The sequence below is a fragment of the Rhea pennata genome, chromosome 13 (genome assembly GCF_028389875.1).
Source record: "Rhea pennata isolate bPtePen1 chromosome 13, bPtePen1.pri, whole genome shotgun sequence".
Classification (NCBI taxonomy): Eukaryota; Metazoa; Chordata; class Aves; order Rheiformes; family Rheidae; genus Rhea; species Rhea pennata.
Genome location: NC_084675.1, coordinates 13206496 through 13222351, shown reverse-complemented (window position 1 = coordinate 13222351; position 15856 = coordinate 13206496). Strand labels below are relative to the sequence as shown.

At 43.0% G+C, this 15856-nt stretch overlaps 1 protein-coding gene across 1 annotated transcript in view; it reads right to left on the bottom strand.

The window, feature by feature from the left end:
• The window catches only part of CHST8 (carbohydrate sulfotransferase 8), a 174925-nt gene that overhangs the window by 133471 nt on the left and 25598 nt on the right, over positions 1 to 15856 (bottom strand). The window contains exon 2 of the mRNA XM_062586470.1: positions 3859 to 4082. Coding sequence (XP_062442454.1) covers positions 3859 to 3967 — 109 coding nt within the window. The 5' untranslated portion in view covers positions 3968 to 4082. The remainder of the gene's footprint in view (positions 1 to 3858; positions 4083 to 15856) is intronic.

Here is a 15856-nt window from a genome sequence, read left to right as displayed (position 1 = left end):
TGAATTTAATATATTGGCTTGGGAAATCTGTTTTGCCCAGGCTAAATGGCTGTCTATCACAAATATATCTGCTCAGAGTGAAGCACATTATATAAATAAAACTGTACGGATAGTATGTTTGTCAGTCAGCAAAAAGGCTCTACACACGCTATCCAGGGCATATATACTTCGTGAGCATTGGTTTCCAACAGATAAATGTAATCAAGGTTTATATGCTCACAGAAGCCTACAGGATAGGATTGTTTCACTTGAAAGATCAGAAGAAAATTGTAACTAATGTTGTGGAAAATTACTTTGATATTGCTTTCTCAGCGCAGCATCACAATTAGGTAGCAATGTGAAGCATAGGGAAAGAATAAATGAATAGTAACAAATCAACACAAACAGCTACTGTCAGGAGTACTTTGCTCAGTGAAAGTAATGTAAGCATTACTTAAAGTTTTATGACTGTGGATTTTATACTGGTTTAAGTAGTACATCAAGGTCTCACCATCATGCTTGCTAGGTCTAAAACAATCAAAAACAATTTCCAGAACAGACAGATAAAACTAAAGTACCAAAGTATTTTTATTAATTTTGTTTCATAAGTTGCACCACCTTAAATTAAAGATGACTGAACATACTAACAGTGAAAAATGTCCTTTTGGTCAATGTAAAATTCTGCTATGCTGCTTTTCAGTGCTTTTCTACTTTATTGACTTTTCTACAGCTTTCCTCGTGAGATTCCAGTGCCTGGTAAGTGCATTTGGCTACATAGTAACTACATGGGAAATACAAACCCAAATCTAATAAATAAAACTAAATAATCAAATAAAATGTACCCTACAGAATCTGTTGTCCTATGTAGCTTAAGGACACACGCATTTGTTCAAATACACCGAGGCAGCAATCAGAGCAGCACATTATAGCAATATCTAATCTCCATTCAAAACAGACACTTTTAGGAGCAAGATGTTCTGAACAGGGGAAGGAAAGCATCCTCATCACTCCAAAAACTTTCTTGTGATTGACAGATTTTCATGGGAGTCTGTCTAGTAAGGAAATACGCCTACCATGCTCTTTAATGAAATGAATGGACATTTTCGCTGTGTTCTTTAAGCTGTCTAATATGCTTTAGTGATAACTAGTATCATTTTCAGAAGCAGTGGATATGAGGAGTTTCTGAGCCCAATGGGAGCTGCAAGTGCTTAACATACATGAAAGTCAGCCAAACAGAAATAAGAGTAATTGTACTGTAGAGCACCTTTTACTCGAGGGGAAAGTCCGGCTCCTACTAACATAGATAGTGATTGAATGTGAGTGTCAGGCCTTTGATGACGCGCCTTTGGCAGCACCAGGGCGGCTGGGACGTCGTTTCCGAGGCCCGCAGAGCCTTCCCCACAAAGATCTAACGCGTCCGTGACCAAGGCCCCGCGCTGGGCAGGGGGGGAGGGCAGAAACCTCAGCTCGAACTTGCTTTTACTGAGGTGTGCTTGGTTGTCTCCTCCTACGCTTACATCCTTCTCAAAAATCACTTCATAGTGCATCGTAATCAGCAGTCTGTGTTCAAGAGCTTCGGGACCGTGGGAACAGAGCTAAGGCAGGTCACAACACGGGGCCAGTGAGGAAAAAGCAGGGAAGAGCTTGCACAGGCTGTTTTTAAGACACTACAAGAAATTCCTTCTCTTTCAGAAGCAAGTAGCTTACATTTTAAAGTTACACATGCTAAGATGCATTAGAGTACTTCCTGCACATGCTGTCAGTCTGTCTCTCCCCCACCATGTCTTTCTGCTCCCCCCCAATCTACTGTCCTGTTTCAGTCAAAGCTCTAAGACAGACAGAAGTCTCCAAGATATAACTGTCTCCTAAGCTTGGTGGAAACTAGTGGCTGGATAGAGAGAAGGATTGCAAACTGGGGACCCTTCTGAAGAGAAGGATGTGCGTGAGCTGGAATTACTGGTTGGCGAAGGCCTTTAAGCTCCTTGTCCACCATTTGTTAGGATGCTGGACATACTGAGAGGGGAGAATGAAGTGACAGGAGGGGAAGCTCAGAGATCAGAGGAAGGTTGAACAGAGCAGTGAGAACAGGCTGGGGTAGAAAGGGAAGGGGCTAAAAGCCTTCAGGAAATCAGTTGAATAATAAATAAATAATAAAACAACATGTTTTGTATAGAGGCATGATTTAAGTGCCACTGGTTCTTTATAAAGGGGATTTGATAGACCATCACATGTAGATCTAGTTAGGACACTGAAACATTACCCGCCCCCGGGTGTCTGATGTCTTCCTCCTTAACCCTCTGCCAGTGCCAGGTTAACTTCAATTTTATGGTAATAACCTTCTAGAGGAGAAAAGGGTGAAAGTGATTCTTTCCAGTCACTGGAGCCTCTGGTGTTGGGGGCGCTTTATTTTCAAAAGATAATATGGCCTGATGAGGTCACAATTTTATTTCTAAATCCTATCGATTATGGCATAACTATAGTATATCAATTTCTATATCTATACAGCTAATAACAGTTAAAGATGGATCTGTTCTCTGTGTAAGAATAAAGCACGTTTACTAGAGGGGAAGGCAGGTCCTTGACAGGATGCTTGATGTCTTGATGAGAGGTGTGCCTGACTGATTTCTATCTTGCATGCATTTTGTGCAATCACAGCTAAAACGGGGAACTTCTGCAGTGAATTTATGGAATTGTAATTTCCATATTCTTCTGTTAATGTACAGACTTCATAGCAGTTTTGATTCCAAATGAACTTGCAGAGGGTCAGATGTGGCCAGTTGTCCTAATTTTAATATGTAACTTGTTTTGCACGTAGGTGCACAAAAATAAATTAAAAAGCACTGAAGTGACTGGTAATCCTCTGCTTTCTGCAACACAGTCCTGATTCATAATGTCTATAGTTTCAGTTGAGTGGCTGCTTTCAAAATTGATGTGCAGTTGGACTAAATGATAAAACATTTTAAGGTATAGATTTTTTAGTGACATGGAAATAAGTACTTAATAAACCTGGATATGGAAGTTAGTAATACTTTAAAATGTACATCGTCATGCCCACTGTATGATGAAGATGACAGTTGGATGGAGTTTCTATAAAATAAGCATTTAGTGAAAGGCGAATTCCCATGCACTTGGGAGAAAACACAATGACCAACCCTCTGCACGGAGGGACATTATGATGAGTGTAGAGTAACTGCACTGGCATTTATCTAGGTCCTGAATCAGCCTTCATTACAGCCTTAATCACAGAGAAAGCTTACTGTAAGTAAACCAAGAGATGTTTTGTGCACTTTCATACTTCTCAAATGTTCCTCATTTAAAAGGAAATCACTACTTTAGCTCATAGTTTCCTAGTTCTCACATTAACTCGGTCTCTTTGGTTCTTAGTAACATGGGAAGATGGTACACTTATGCATGAAATTTATGCAAGTTCAAGGGAATTTATGTACATTAAAAGAATACATCCTAAAGTGTTTCAAGTTTCTTGCATGTGTCTTTGAATGCATCTCTTGAGTTGTGTCTCAGTGACACACTGAATAGCATGTACAGGCAAAGGTGGATTCAGAGGCATGTATTCACAGGAATCGCTAGATCTGCAGTGGTGGAACTAGCAGCAGAAACCGTTGGCAAAGATTCCTGTATAACCAGTCAATTGTTTCTTGAAACTGCTTTTTAAGCAAATTCTCCTCGCCCCCACACTCTTTTTTTTTTTTTTTTTTTTTTTCCAGGAAGCATTAATCAACCGTAAAATAGCCTTCATTAAAAAACAACACACCTATGCTCAGGCAATCTATGGGAAATATGTAAAGCACATTAAGGATATAAATATGTCATACTGAACATGAAAGAGCAAGTGAGCCAAACAGAAATAGAAGTGCTAACCTGGTAACTGCTGATGAACTATTTCTTCTGGATCCTGCAGATGAATGAAGACAACAAGCCCAGCTGCTCCAAACAGCAAGATGAAGGAGAACATACATGTCAGCCTCATAATTATTGTTCTCAGATCAATCCGGTTTTGACCCAGGAAAAGGACTGCTTGCAATCTCCAGGATGCTCTTCACTCATAGTCTCATCCTCTCATCAGGAAGTCCGGCATAATATGTCTGCAAGAGGTAAAAAAACCAAATCCTTAAAACTTAACACAAAGACGATTTGTTTTTTTCAAGGTAGATTAGTAGATTTGAGTTCTTGTTTAGACCAAATAAGTGTTTTCCCTAATAATTGGTGAAGCTAATTGCAGTTATCTAGCTGATTTCTGCTCCCCTTGTTTCTTTGTAATTATGAATATGTCACTTTTTTTTTTTTTTACAAATTTGAAAAAAGAGTGTGGGACATCATTAAAAAACGTATATGGGGAAAATGCTATGGCACAGAAACCCTTCTTAAGAGTTCGCTAGCTTCAAGTCAAGCATGTGTCACTTTTTATTTTTCACTGGTTAAACAATATGAAAACCATGAAGTGAGATGATGTGGGGAAAATGATCACGCAAGCTGCACCTTGCATGTCAAACCTGGAGAGAATGACAAACTGGCAGCTGCCTGCTTCATCCTCGGGAAAATAGTTGCACTGCGCACAGGTCGCTGAGCAGCCTGCTTGCGAAGCTCCGTGGGCCTGTCGATCGAGGGATGCCGTGCGCTCCGAGGGAAACGCCGCTCCCGGGGCTCCGATCACCTCCTCTGGGCTTGCCCAAAGCGATAAAAAATACAGCACGAGGAGCAAGGCAGCTGTGTGTGGCCACAGAGCCAGATAGGGGCCCCGGTTGTGGCTCTCCCGGGAATTCTCTGAGCAAATTTCTGGGCAAATTTCTCACTGCTCCCTGTGACGCTTGCAGTGATGTGTAGTGCCGGGGAAATGGCAACAGCTCTAATCCCAAATGGGCACACCGCGTGTGTTTCTAAACCCCTCGCTGAGCACAGCCCTTAGGCAAATACTTCACTTTAAGCACGTGAACAGTCCCATTGGAAGCAGTGGCCATACTGGTAAGGTACTGAGAAGCAAAGAAGTGAAAGAGCAAGAACCAGAGAGGAAAGTCATTACGTGGCGCTATGTGGCATTTATTGTAATTAACATATACAATATGTGTTGTTATTCATTGCAATGAATGCTACGCAAGTATGTTGCTCCTGTGTTTTCCAGTAATGTGTAGGAAAGCCCATTAGAGCAAAGGCAGTGGAACCAGTTCCCAGATTTCCTATCAGCAAATATTTAACACACAGACGCAGGCTGGAGATCAGCAAGGGCGGCACTCACTTTGCTTTTATCATATTTCTAATTGGAAATGTGAGATGGTCTAAAGGAAGATTTTTGAAGGTTGTTTTGGTTTAGAAAAGAGGTTTTAAGTACAGGAAGACTGTATAACATTAGTTTGCAGGGAGAATGGGTTGTGGAAAACGATGATTCAAAGTACTTATTCCAGTGAAAACCTTTAAAGAATGGTCCTCAGTATGCCTGGAATACTTGATGTTTGTGGCAACCTCTTTGTTTTTCATGTTTCCTCTATCTGGGTTTCAATTTTTGGGAGGGTATTAATGTTTTAGATTTCTAAAATGCACCAGGTAAGAACAGTAGTTGTGCAATGAAGTCACTCCTGTGACTTTGGCTGATGAGGTTATTTAATGGCAACTATGTTTATCAGCCTGTAAAACAGCCCCGAGGTAAGCCCCAGGCCAGAAACATTCCTAGATGCTTGTACCGTAAATGAAGGCAAAGCACCAAGTTTTCTCTCAACATAGGCAAATTCAACTTTGCTTTCTGTTACAAATTATGGAAGGCATTAACTGTGTATTTTTACAACTTTTTTGCTTAAACTTTTCTCATCTCTTTAAAAGTTAAAGGAAAGACCTACATTTTCCAGCACTAAGAAATGGCTTAGACCCCAACAGTCTTACGGGTCCTTGTGTGGGTCCATCTGAGTATGATATGTGCGTGTGTGTATGTATATATGTGTGTGTGTATATACCTATATATGTGTGTATATATGTACATGTACATGGATGACTCTTTAGCACATGTATTTATTGTATATATACATTTTTATATACGTGTATGTATGTTTGTATAATACTAACCACACTCTAGCCAAATACTTAAGCCCTAGCTAGGGGAGTGAAATTAGGGAAGCGTGAGGATCAGTCTTCCAAGTAATTGTGTTACAGTTGCCAACACTGTTGTTACGACTAGACATGAAATATGAACAACTCTACCTCAGATTTACAGGGGAGGTATGGGGTAAATTTCTTACTCAAGTTTATACAGAAAGGCTGTGACGCAGCAGAGGTGGAAGGGTCTCCTGGCCGCTGCGCTGGCGTCCCCAGAGCTGTATGTCCTGGCTGTGAAGGACTAGGCAACTGGTGGGATGGAGTTGGCAGGAGACACGCAATCATCATTTGAGAGAGAGCACCATTAAAAAATCCACTCCCAAATAAAAGGGGGGTTGTATTTGCTTGATGCTGAGTTTTAAGGTCATTTTTAATGTGAATTGTGCCATTGAGCAAATACGGGTTTCTAAAACAATTATTATTAGCTTAAAATGCTAAATCATTTCCCCCTTTTGATTCATTGAAATATTTTTGTTTGAAGTAAAAGCAGCATCGAGAAAGAAGGTCCCTAGCAGGTTTTTAATCAGTGTGAGAAATGCCACGATGGTAGTTTCTATCAGTTGCAATCTTTACATTATTGCATACCCTATAGGACATCTGTGCTCAGGATCACATAACCTTTTAGGTTAGATGCTACAGTGCCTTAAAGAGACCTCTCAAGATGCAACAGTGACAAAAGCTACAGGAAAGCGTATGTTGAAAGGAGGAAAGGCCACATGTAATTACATCCCTCCAAAGAAAGACTACTGCTTATTCCTTGTTTTAGCTACACATCTTGGCGAGGAGCGAATGTGCAGAGAGCCTAAGAAGGAAACGAAAGAGCTTCTTTCCCCTCCACAAAACACAAACTTCCGAGATCTTAAGCGATAGGTCTTGGTTTTTCCCATCTCTGTTCTCCTGTAATTATTTTTTCAATCAGTTGACTTTAATTAACCTGTCCTAGGAGAGCAAAACCTGGAAAATGAGAATGACTGTTTTGTGTATGCTGACCACGTGCCTCCCGAGCCCTCCTAGACTGGCTGCTGACTTACAGGAGCAGAGAAACTCCAGCAGCAGCTAGCACTGATTGATAAACGCAAATGAAGTGTCCTCCTTAAGAAAACATTGGAAAATGTTGTTTAAGCTCAAATCATGCCATTTTAAAGATGTATTAGATGAAAAACAACAACAAAATGCCTGAATGAGGCATCAGCTTGCAATTTCTTCCAGCAGTGGCACAGGCGGGAGCAAGAGGGCCGGCTAGCGCAGGATCTGGGAGCTTGGGCTTCACTCTCCCGCACAGACAGGATGGTCCCTGCAGTGCCTTGCACCAGGGAAGCAGCTTTGTGTACAAAGCCACAGCCTGTCCCGACCTTACACGTTGGATTTGTCGTCACATACTTTAACCGTGCCCCTCAAAATGGGCAATAAAATATTTTTATGATCATTAGTAATACTGAGAATGCAAGATAAGGTTGCAAGCAGCTTCCAGTATAAACTCCCATTTTCTGTGGCCTTGAACTTACTAAACAGATGGAGAGCAGTTCACCAGAATGTGCAATAATGAATTGAAATATGTAACATAATTTATTCTTCCTTTATACACTTCTGTGGTGGATAAAACTCCTATTTATCAATGTATGTTTTCCCAAGCTTTCCCTTTACTTTCCCATATCTGCTGCCCTTGAAAGCAGTAGATGTGTATATGCTGATAATAATTAGCACTCAAATAGCATTTGCCAGTTCAAAGACATTCATTAATCACCATAATACTCCTATAAATTGTGAGGTAAGGAAGCATGAGCATCAGGTAGGAGAATAGGCATTGCACCATTAAAGCAAACATTTTAAGAAAAAAAGCTGCACAGCTTTAGGTAAAAATCATATAAATATATTTGTGAAAAAGCTTTGAATATTACTGCAAAATCTTCAGAGATCAAACCTTTTATTTGCAAACATAGAAACAGGACTAATTCCCTCCTGCTCCCAAGCAGCACTGAAAGCAAGTTACAAAGATACTGCAAACCAGTATGATGGGAAAGATGTTTTAGTTGTTTTAGTACTGGGTTGTGCCTATCCGAAGTTGGTTCTGAACATCAGTTACCTGCTGCTTCTCATGGGAAGGTCTGGGTCATAAAAGGAGGCCCTCAGTCTTCTGACGAAGCAGTTTTTGTTCTAAATGGCAATTAAAATGATTTAAATGGAGATACAGAGATTAGTGCTTTGTAGGTTTGCTTTTCTGCAAGTGCCCTCTGGAAGCCTAATGGCTGAACGTTTTTACGGGGAGCTGCTTGGCATTATGATGATGGATCATCGAAAGAGAGAGTTTTCTACAATGACATTGTAAAACACAAATGTCTCTGTTGTTTAATTCCTCATCGGAGATGCGTTGCCCAGGCTGCGTTGGGGGCTCTGGCTGGTAGCATGTGGTTGTTTCTTCATTCATGAGCTGTCATGAGACATCACATTCTCTCCCTAATCTACCAACAAGTCTGTGCAAAGAATGATGTTGATAATATAATAATCTGCTAAGAGCACAATGTAATTCTTCGGGTAGAAGCTCAGGGACTGCCTTTGGTCCATGTTGAAAGGGATCTTCCTCTAACAGTGCCTGCTAGTTGATGCTTCAAAGGAAAGCACCGAAAGCCTAGCAGTGTGGAGCGGTGGGACAGCTCGCCCCCAGGAAGGGGGCTGTCAGTCTTTAGTTGAGGTCGTTGTCTTTGTGCATGGGCAGCGTATCCGGGGCTGTCTCAGGAAAAAAAAATGTCAGGGCATGTGGCTTGCACAGCACCACAACCAGTTGCTTCCCAAGAGCTCAGTCTCTCTTGGAGGGGGAAAGGGTGGTGGACAGGAGCGCCCAGGCCCTCCTTTCTCGCCGTTGGCTACTCAGAGACACTGCAGCAGTCAAGTTACCTCCCCGCCTTGTGCAAACGGGTGCAGCTGAGCTTTCATGCCCCCCTGCTAGCCTGCTAGCTGGTGACCAGCTAAACTGGACCAAAGATGACAGAAACCGTCCCAAGAAAAGAACGAAGAAGCTGTCTTCCTATGTGGTGCCAAGGGGAGGTGAGGACCTGGGGCGCAGCAGGACTCTGGTCCACGGCAAGGTACCTCCATGCTCTCCCTTCTCCAGGCTGTGCTGCAAGCTGCCTGTGCAGCTCCAAGGCAAGCCAGGAGGGCGAACTAATGACAGTGTCAGGTTTACATTACCATGTGCATCAGCAAGTCAACAGAACACCTAGGTTGTTTGCCAACATCTACTGATTACTAAATTGGACAATTACAAATCACCTATGAATCAATGTAAATGTCTGGTTCACGTGTACACAGCAAACTTTATTTCTCATGCTGTGAGAGCTGCAACAACTCACCCCACTCCTTGAGCTGATAGCAGGCTGCCAATTTAGAGCAGAGTCAAATCCCACTGTTTTATTTAAAGTCCAACAGCAGTATGTGAGTATCTTTGTGTTTTCAAAGCTGGGATTGATGTGCTGCCACCAGGCACCTTGTGTTCAACTGCAAACCTACTTACTGAGGAGCAGAGATTAGCTTGGACACCTCTGCGCTGCCCTGGCCACGCTGTTGTTGTGGTGAGACGTGGAGGTGTACGTGGTGCCAAGCGGCTCTTGGTGGGGGCGCGGGGCGGTGCAGAGCTCTCCGAGGAAACAAATGCGGAGCGAGGTTTTTATAAACACATCGATATTTTTATCAACACAACTTTACCTAATAGAAGTTAAAAAGGCTCTGCTGAATTTCAGCATTCCTTGAGCATACGGAGAAGTTTGACTGGGAGGTATTTGCAGCTCGGGTCTGGGATGGTTTTTTGTCCTCTGCTATATTTTGTTTCATGTGTCCTGAAAGGGCATCAGAGTGGAGCACTCACTTTTATGTGATATTAAAATGATTTTATTTAAACTGTGTAATATGGTTAGAGACTGGGATAGTGGCAGTGGGCAATTAGCTGCTTGGAAAAAAAAACAGAATACTATTACTACAAGAATATTAGAAAAAGATTTGCTATTACTACTGAAATTATCACTTCTAGACACATTAGCTGTGTTTCTATGAGTGGTATGAGCAACTGCTTCTCCTCACATCTGAAGCTGAGCCAAGCATGCATTTCCTTACTTCAAAGCACTTGCAGAGGCAAAAGGCCTTAAAAAGGATGGGGCACTAAGTTTTCCTATCAGTCAAGCATCCGCTCTCTGCTTTACCCCGGACTTCTAGATCAGGCTTGTCCTGACATTTACAGAAGAAAAAGGGATTTATAAACATTCATATCCACCACTAAAACCAACTTTTTATAGCGGTTTTACAAATGCAGACTGTACTAAAGGTAGAGATGTTAAAAGTCCTATCATTCTGTAGCAGTCAGCACTTCTTGGAAACAGGAAATGCAAATGAATCCTGAGTATTATGCCCCAAATCCTCTAGCTTCTTAGCATAGAGAGAAGTAGGAAACTATTAATCCCATGGCTGCTTTCATTCTCCAAATGTTCATCTTCGGGTGCTGGATTTTCTGTCTCTGTGTTCTGGCTCAATTACCCCCTACAACAAAATCTTTGATTTTTTACTGAGATACTTTGGAAAAGAAAAATTTGTTTCCAGCTAGTATTTCAAAACAAAACATTTTGTTTTACTTATTTCAACTTCATCTGTAATACTGTTCCTCATGTAAAAGCCAAAAAAGAAATATTGTGAAGAAGGATGAGACAAGAATCTGTTCAAAATGCCCAGGCCCTGAATTTCCCCAAAATTCTTTCCTGAAAAAATTTGGATTCATATTTTTCACTCACAGCCCACATGGGGAAAGGAATTACACCCAGTTCTACGAAATCACCAATGCAACCAAAGCGTGCTCGGACTCTGGGAGGCCTGTGGCAAGCACGAGCACAACCACTGCTCCAGCGGAGGGAGCGGGTGGTCCTGCCCGGTGGGATGCAGTGCAGCAGTACGCTCAGCCCTCGGTTTTCCCAGGAAGCGCCTGCGGCGGCAGGAATCGGCGTTCCCACGCATCGGACCTCGTGCCCCTGGTGAGCGGGCACCCCTTGCTCCTGCAGCCTGGCGGGCAGCTCCCACGTCCAGCCAAGGCCAAGAACGCGCCGCACTGCCCGCCTACGCTGCCGGCCACCCATCACGCTTGGGCAGCGCTAGGGGAAGGTCGGCAGAGCTCGCTGCCTTTTAACAGCTCTCTTCTCCCGTCGCTGATGCCATTACGCATCTTGGCTTTCAGCACCTCTCAGAAAAGGGAAATATTCCAATTAGGCAAAATAGAGCTTTCTCGATATGAAGAGAATCCTGAAAACCACAGGACCCTCTTTTGTTCACATATATATGAATCCATGTTCTGCAAAAAAGCAGAACAAAGCTTTCCTCAATCTTTTTTTTTAAGCCAAATCAAATATCACATAAAGCAAATACCACGTTTTCAAAAGGTTTTTTTTTAGATGACTGCACAATTGTATGACAGGGATGACTGCACCTCTCTGGAATAGTCATCTTCAGTTCTCCTGGTGGTGCTTGGCTCATCTCTTCTGTAGGTTTCTTAGCTATTGTAAATAAAAATGCCGTTTTTCAAAAGGTACAAATGCACCTGGAATAGGCTGGACTTCCAGAGGTGCTGAAGCAAGTAATCGTCGTATGCAGATTCCCTCCTTTATGTCAGTATTAAGCGAATGTACATTGAAGTTTGCTTTTATAGATTAATTTTGCTGTGAAGTTGTTGATACTGTTGTTGTAAGAAGAAAAAAGCGGACAGAGTAAAAGATTTTATGATTTGCTGTATATGTAATATATATGTACACATCTGATTGAACAATATGTTACTAACTGTCGGGTAAATATTTTATTCATGTGCCAACCCTCATGGCATCATGAGATTTTAAGTGTGTTTTGCTACAGTAACGTGAAGTGCTTTTATCTTTTTGCAGGGGCCCTGCCTTGCAGCGTTACAGCTTTAGTTTGTGCCATGTGTAACATGGTACACATAATACGCTTTGGAGGTTCATTTTTCCTGAATATTATTTCCTTCTCCTAGAATATGAAATCATTTTAATGGAGATCCTTTTCTGGGAGTCTTAAGCCAGGAGGAAGGACACGAAACTGCAGAACGGTCCTCGTAAGCCGGGAGCTGGGAACCTTTGTTGTACGCGCGGGTGGTTTTAATTCTGCACTTGAGGAAACAAAACACAACAAAATTTCTGCAAAAGCAGACAGAAAACAGCCTCCTGGCTCACACAGCATCTAGTTCATTGTGGTGCTACTATGGTTACTCCAGGAAAAAGAAAATAGCCCTCATAACCCTGAAACCCGCCATGCTGCTGCGGCGGCGGAGCGGGTTCCTTTACTGGCTGACGCAGTGCTCCTAACCTGTTCTCACCTGACACCCGCTCTCTTAATCCTTCTAGCCATGATGACTAATTTATTTCTTATTGAAATTTTACAGATGCTTTCTCCCTAATGAGAGATCCCCATCTGTTTCGTGAAGGTACTTTTTCACTTAGACCATGCATGTATGTCAGAGATAAGTTATTTCCTGTTGTTCTTGATCTGGGCAGCTGAAACAAAGCAGTTAATTAAAAGGAGATATTCTGTAAGTAGATCTAGTTGAAAAAACATTTTTTTGCTTCTCTAAAATGCCTGCTACACTTTCTGTCTGAAACGTTTTCCCCATGATATATTGCAAAACAGACTGAAACAAATATTTTCATTTGATTTTGAAGTGCAATTTCTACACCAAATGAAACAGAATTTGTTTGGAATTAAGCTGCCGTGCTATTGCAGTGTACGCAAGGAGGCTGCACTGACTGCTGACAGATCAGGTGGCGAGAGCATACGGAGACGGGGCCGTCCCGCGCGCAGGGCCGGCTGGGCCGGAGCGCTCCGCAGCGGGGCCGGAGCCCCTCCGCCCCGCCTGCGCCTGTCCTGGGGCAGGTGGAGAGAGCTCCTGCGTGTCGGGAAGAAAAATATTGTTTGGGCTCTGTCAGCACTTAAAGCAGAGCGGGACGGTCGCTGTATGAGGGACCTGTCTGGGTCTTCCTTACCTGCACGCTCCACACACCCGAGTATCTGACATCCCACGTTTTGGAGCAATCAGGGGAAATGCGTGGATTTAGAGCAACTAGTAGGTCTTTTAAATGGAAGAGGATTTTCAATAGTGAGCTAAAACAAGAACCTTGAATAGCTATCCACTCTCCCTTTAAAATCTGTCCTGCAATGCTAGTAGGTGGAGAGTATTACTATTTGGTTTGCTGTTATTCAATTATTTTTAAGAACGTCGTGTCAGATTTGTAATCAGAACAGATAAGGCAACTAGCTGCTAGGCATGCTTTTGTGCTCTAAATATTGGAGATCATTAAATGTCACCGGGAAAGTTGCTGTTGCTACACTCATACGCTATAGGAATGGATATACTCTATTGACTCTGTGCATTTGACATCAGGCTGTTTGCAACTCTCTCTCCTCAGCTTCTGTATCTGGCAAGATATCTCTCAAAACTTCTGCCCTTCCTCCCCCCTTTGGCGGTCACGTAGAGAGGCATGATGATGCTCCCGAAGGTGATTCCACTGTGACGCAGTGGAATCTTCTGGGAAGGAAGAAAAGGGGTTTCTGGTTTTCCTTTGCACGGTGCCAAGGATTTGGTGTTACTGTCAAGGCACTTACTGCTCAGTTAGCTTCAGCTAACTAACTGAGAAGCTATTATAAAATAGGGTAATCGGTGTGCTTATCCCTGTATCAGGCGGGGGTATTCCCGCTGCGGGGGCTGGCTCACCACAAAGCTTTTGCACAAACATATTTGTGTAGTTTTTACCTAAATATTTGTCTTTTAAATACAAAAAATGCATGGGGAAAAATGTATATCCAAGGGAGTATTTCCTACTAGTAGTACTACTAGGATAGTGTCACTGTTAATCTACTCTAATTCCACAAATCTTGAAGAACCTTGAAAAAAAACCCAAAATGGTATGGTAATGCAAAAGGTGACCCTTTTGTATTAAAAGTGAAGGCTAGAGGCAAGGGAGCAGGGCTACGGCCAGCTGCTGCAGGTCTCCTTTCACACCTGCAGCGTGCTGAGCACGGCCGCTCTCATAGCAATTAAGGGACGTCTAGCTGCCATTCAGCACAGCGTCTGGCAGAAAGACGGTTCATGCTAATGGTTCGTGTGATGCCTGTGACCGCTTAACGTTGGAGTCTGTTGGCTACACCAGTGCAACACTGCTTGGGGGCTTTAATTTTCTGATGATGGCAAATCCCTCAGCGGTACCCAGGTGTCCTCCACGACCTGCCTGGGGTCACCTGCAGTAAACGAACAGTGTGCTGTCTTAAAGGTCCTGCTGCAGAGTCCTTGCATCTAGGTGAGTTTATTATTCTACATGCACAGTTTGACAGAAAAAAATTAAATATTTGCATTTTCAGGTCTTTGGTTTCCTTAAGCTTTCCTTAAGCTTAGGTGGCAACAACTAGCTATTATCCAGGGACTACCATAGAAAATAAGGCCAAAGGGGCTCAGCAGTTTTTCTGCTTTGTCCCCACTATAGGTTATCCCTATGATAAACTAGAGAAACTACACTTAAATCAGTGCTAAAAGATTCTTATCAAATCTGTCCACAAAAAGACCAACCACAGAGATTCCACAGCCTCCTAAGAATTTTAAATACATGTTGATTTTTATAGCAATTTCTGCTTTTATCACCCCCTAATTATTTCCTGAGTAGGAAGCTGCAGAAGCCTGTGTGCTTCAGCCAGGATGCTGAGCAGCGCCGAGAGCCAAGCAGGCTGCCGGCCGCGTCCGGCGCCCGCAGCTCTCCCGTCCCCGCTTCCCCCCGCTCGGCACGATACAGAGACGGAGTGCAGGTCCTCGCCCCGTCGAGTTCAGCACCGATACTGCGTCCATAAGTCCCAAAAACCGCCTGCCAGCCAGTCTGGTGGCCGACAGCTTCTCAAATCTTTCTCCCGCACAAAAATTTCCTGCCAAACCACAAGTTTGCCCGTGTAAAAACTGATGGCGTCTGTCCCCCCGCGAACTCCAGCAGTAGGAGGATCCTCCGGAGCTGAATCCCGACCACTCGTCCTTCCTGCGGCAGCCGCGAGCGCGTCGCGGCGGTGCTTTCGGAGGTGTCTCACGGAGAGGGCATTCTGCAGCGGGGCGGACGGGCACGTCCGCAGCGGAGCCCCGAGGCCCCCTCCGGGCCCCGGGGGCTCGCCCTGCCTCCCCCGTGGGGCTCGTGCTCGCTCCGAGCCGGACCGCAGCCGAAAGGAACCGCTAAGCCCACGGTGCAGCAATGCCTCTACTGAGTTATCCAAATCTAAAATCGAGGCCTTAAAAATAAAATACTTACTGACCTTTTAGCTCATCTATAATTAAAACCAGTTCTAATGTTGTGCATATGAATAATAGATAGCTGTTTTCACAGATCAATGCCTTCTACTGCTTTATAAGAAACATTTTTAAGTAAAATTATTGTGCCTTTAAGTTTACTAAGAAAATTTGATGCGTTAGCAACTATAGGTTGATCTCTGTACATTTTTCAATTGTAAATTGCACTTTAAAAATGCAAACAATTATTAATATTGATTTGGACTAAAACAATATTGAATTTCAATATATTTCTGGGTCTTTTATGAATTACCCTGCACAGCCAGTGTGATTATGATGAAAGAGTATTTGCACGCTCAATTTCTTTTTAGCAGGAAACCTTGAAGAGTGCAAATTGTGCTCAGGCTGATAATGATAAACCTATACATTCAAGGAAAATAAGACTACCTTAAAAAGAATCTCAATTGAGGCATAGAAAATTAGTAT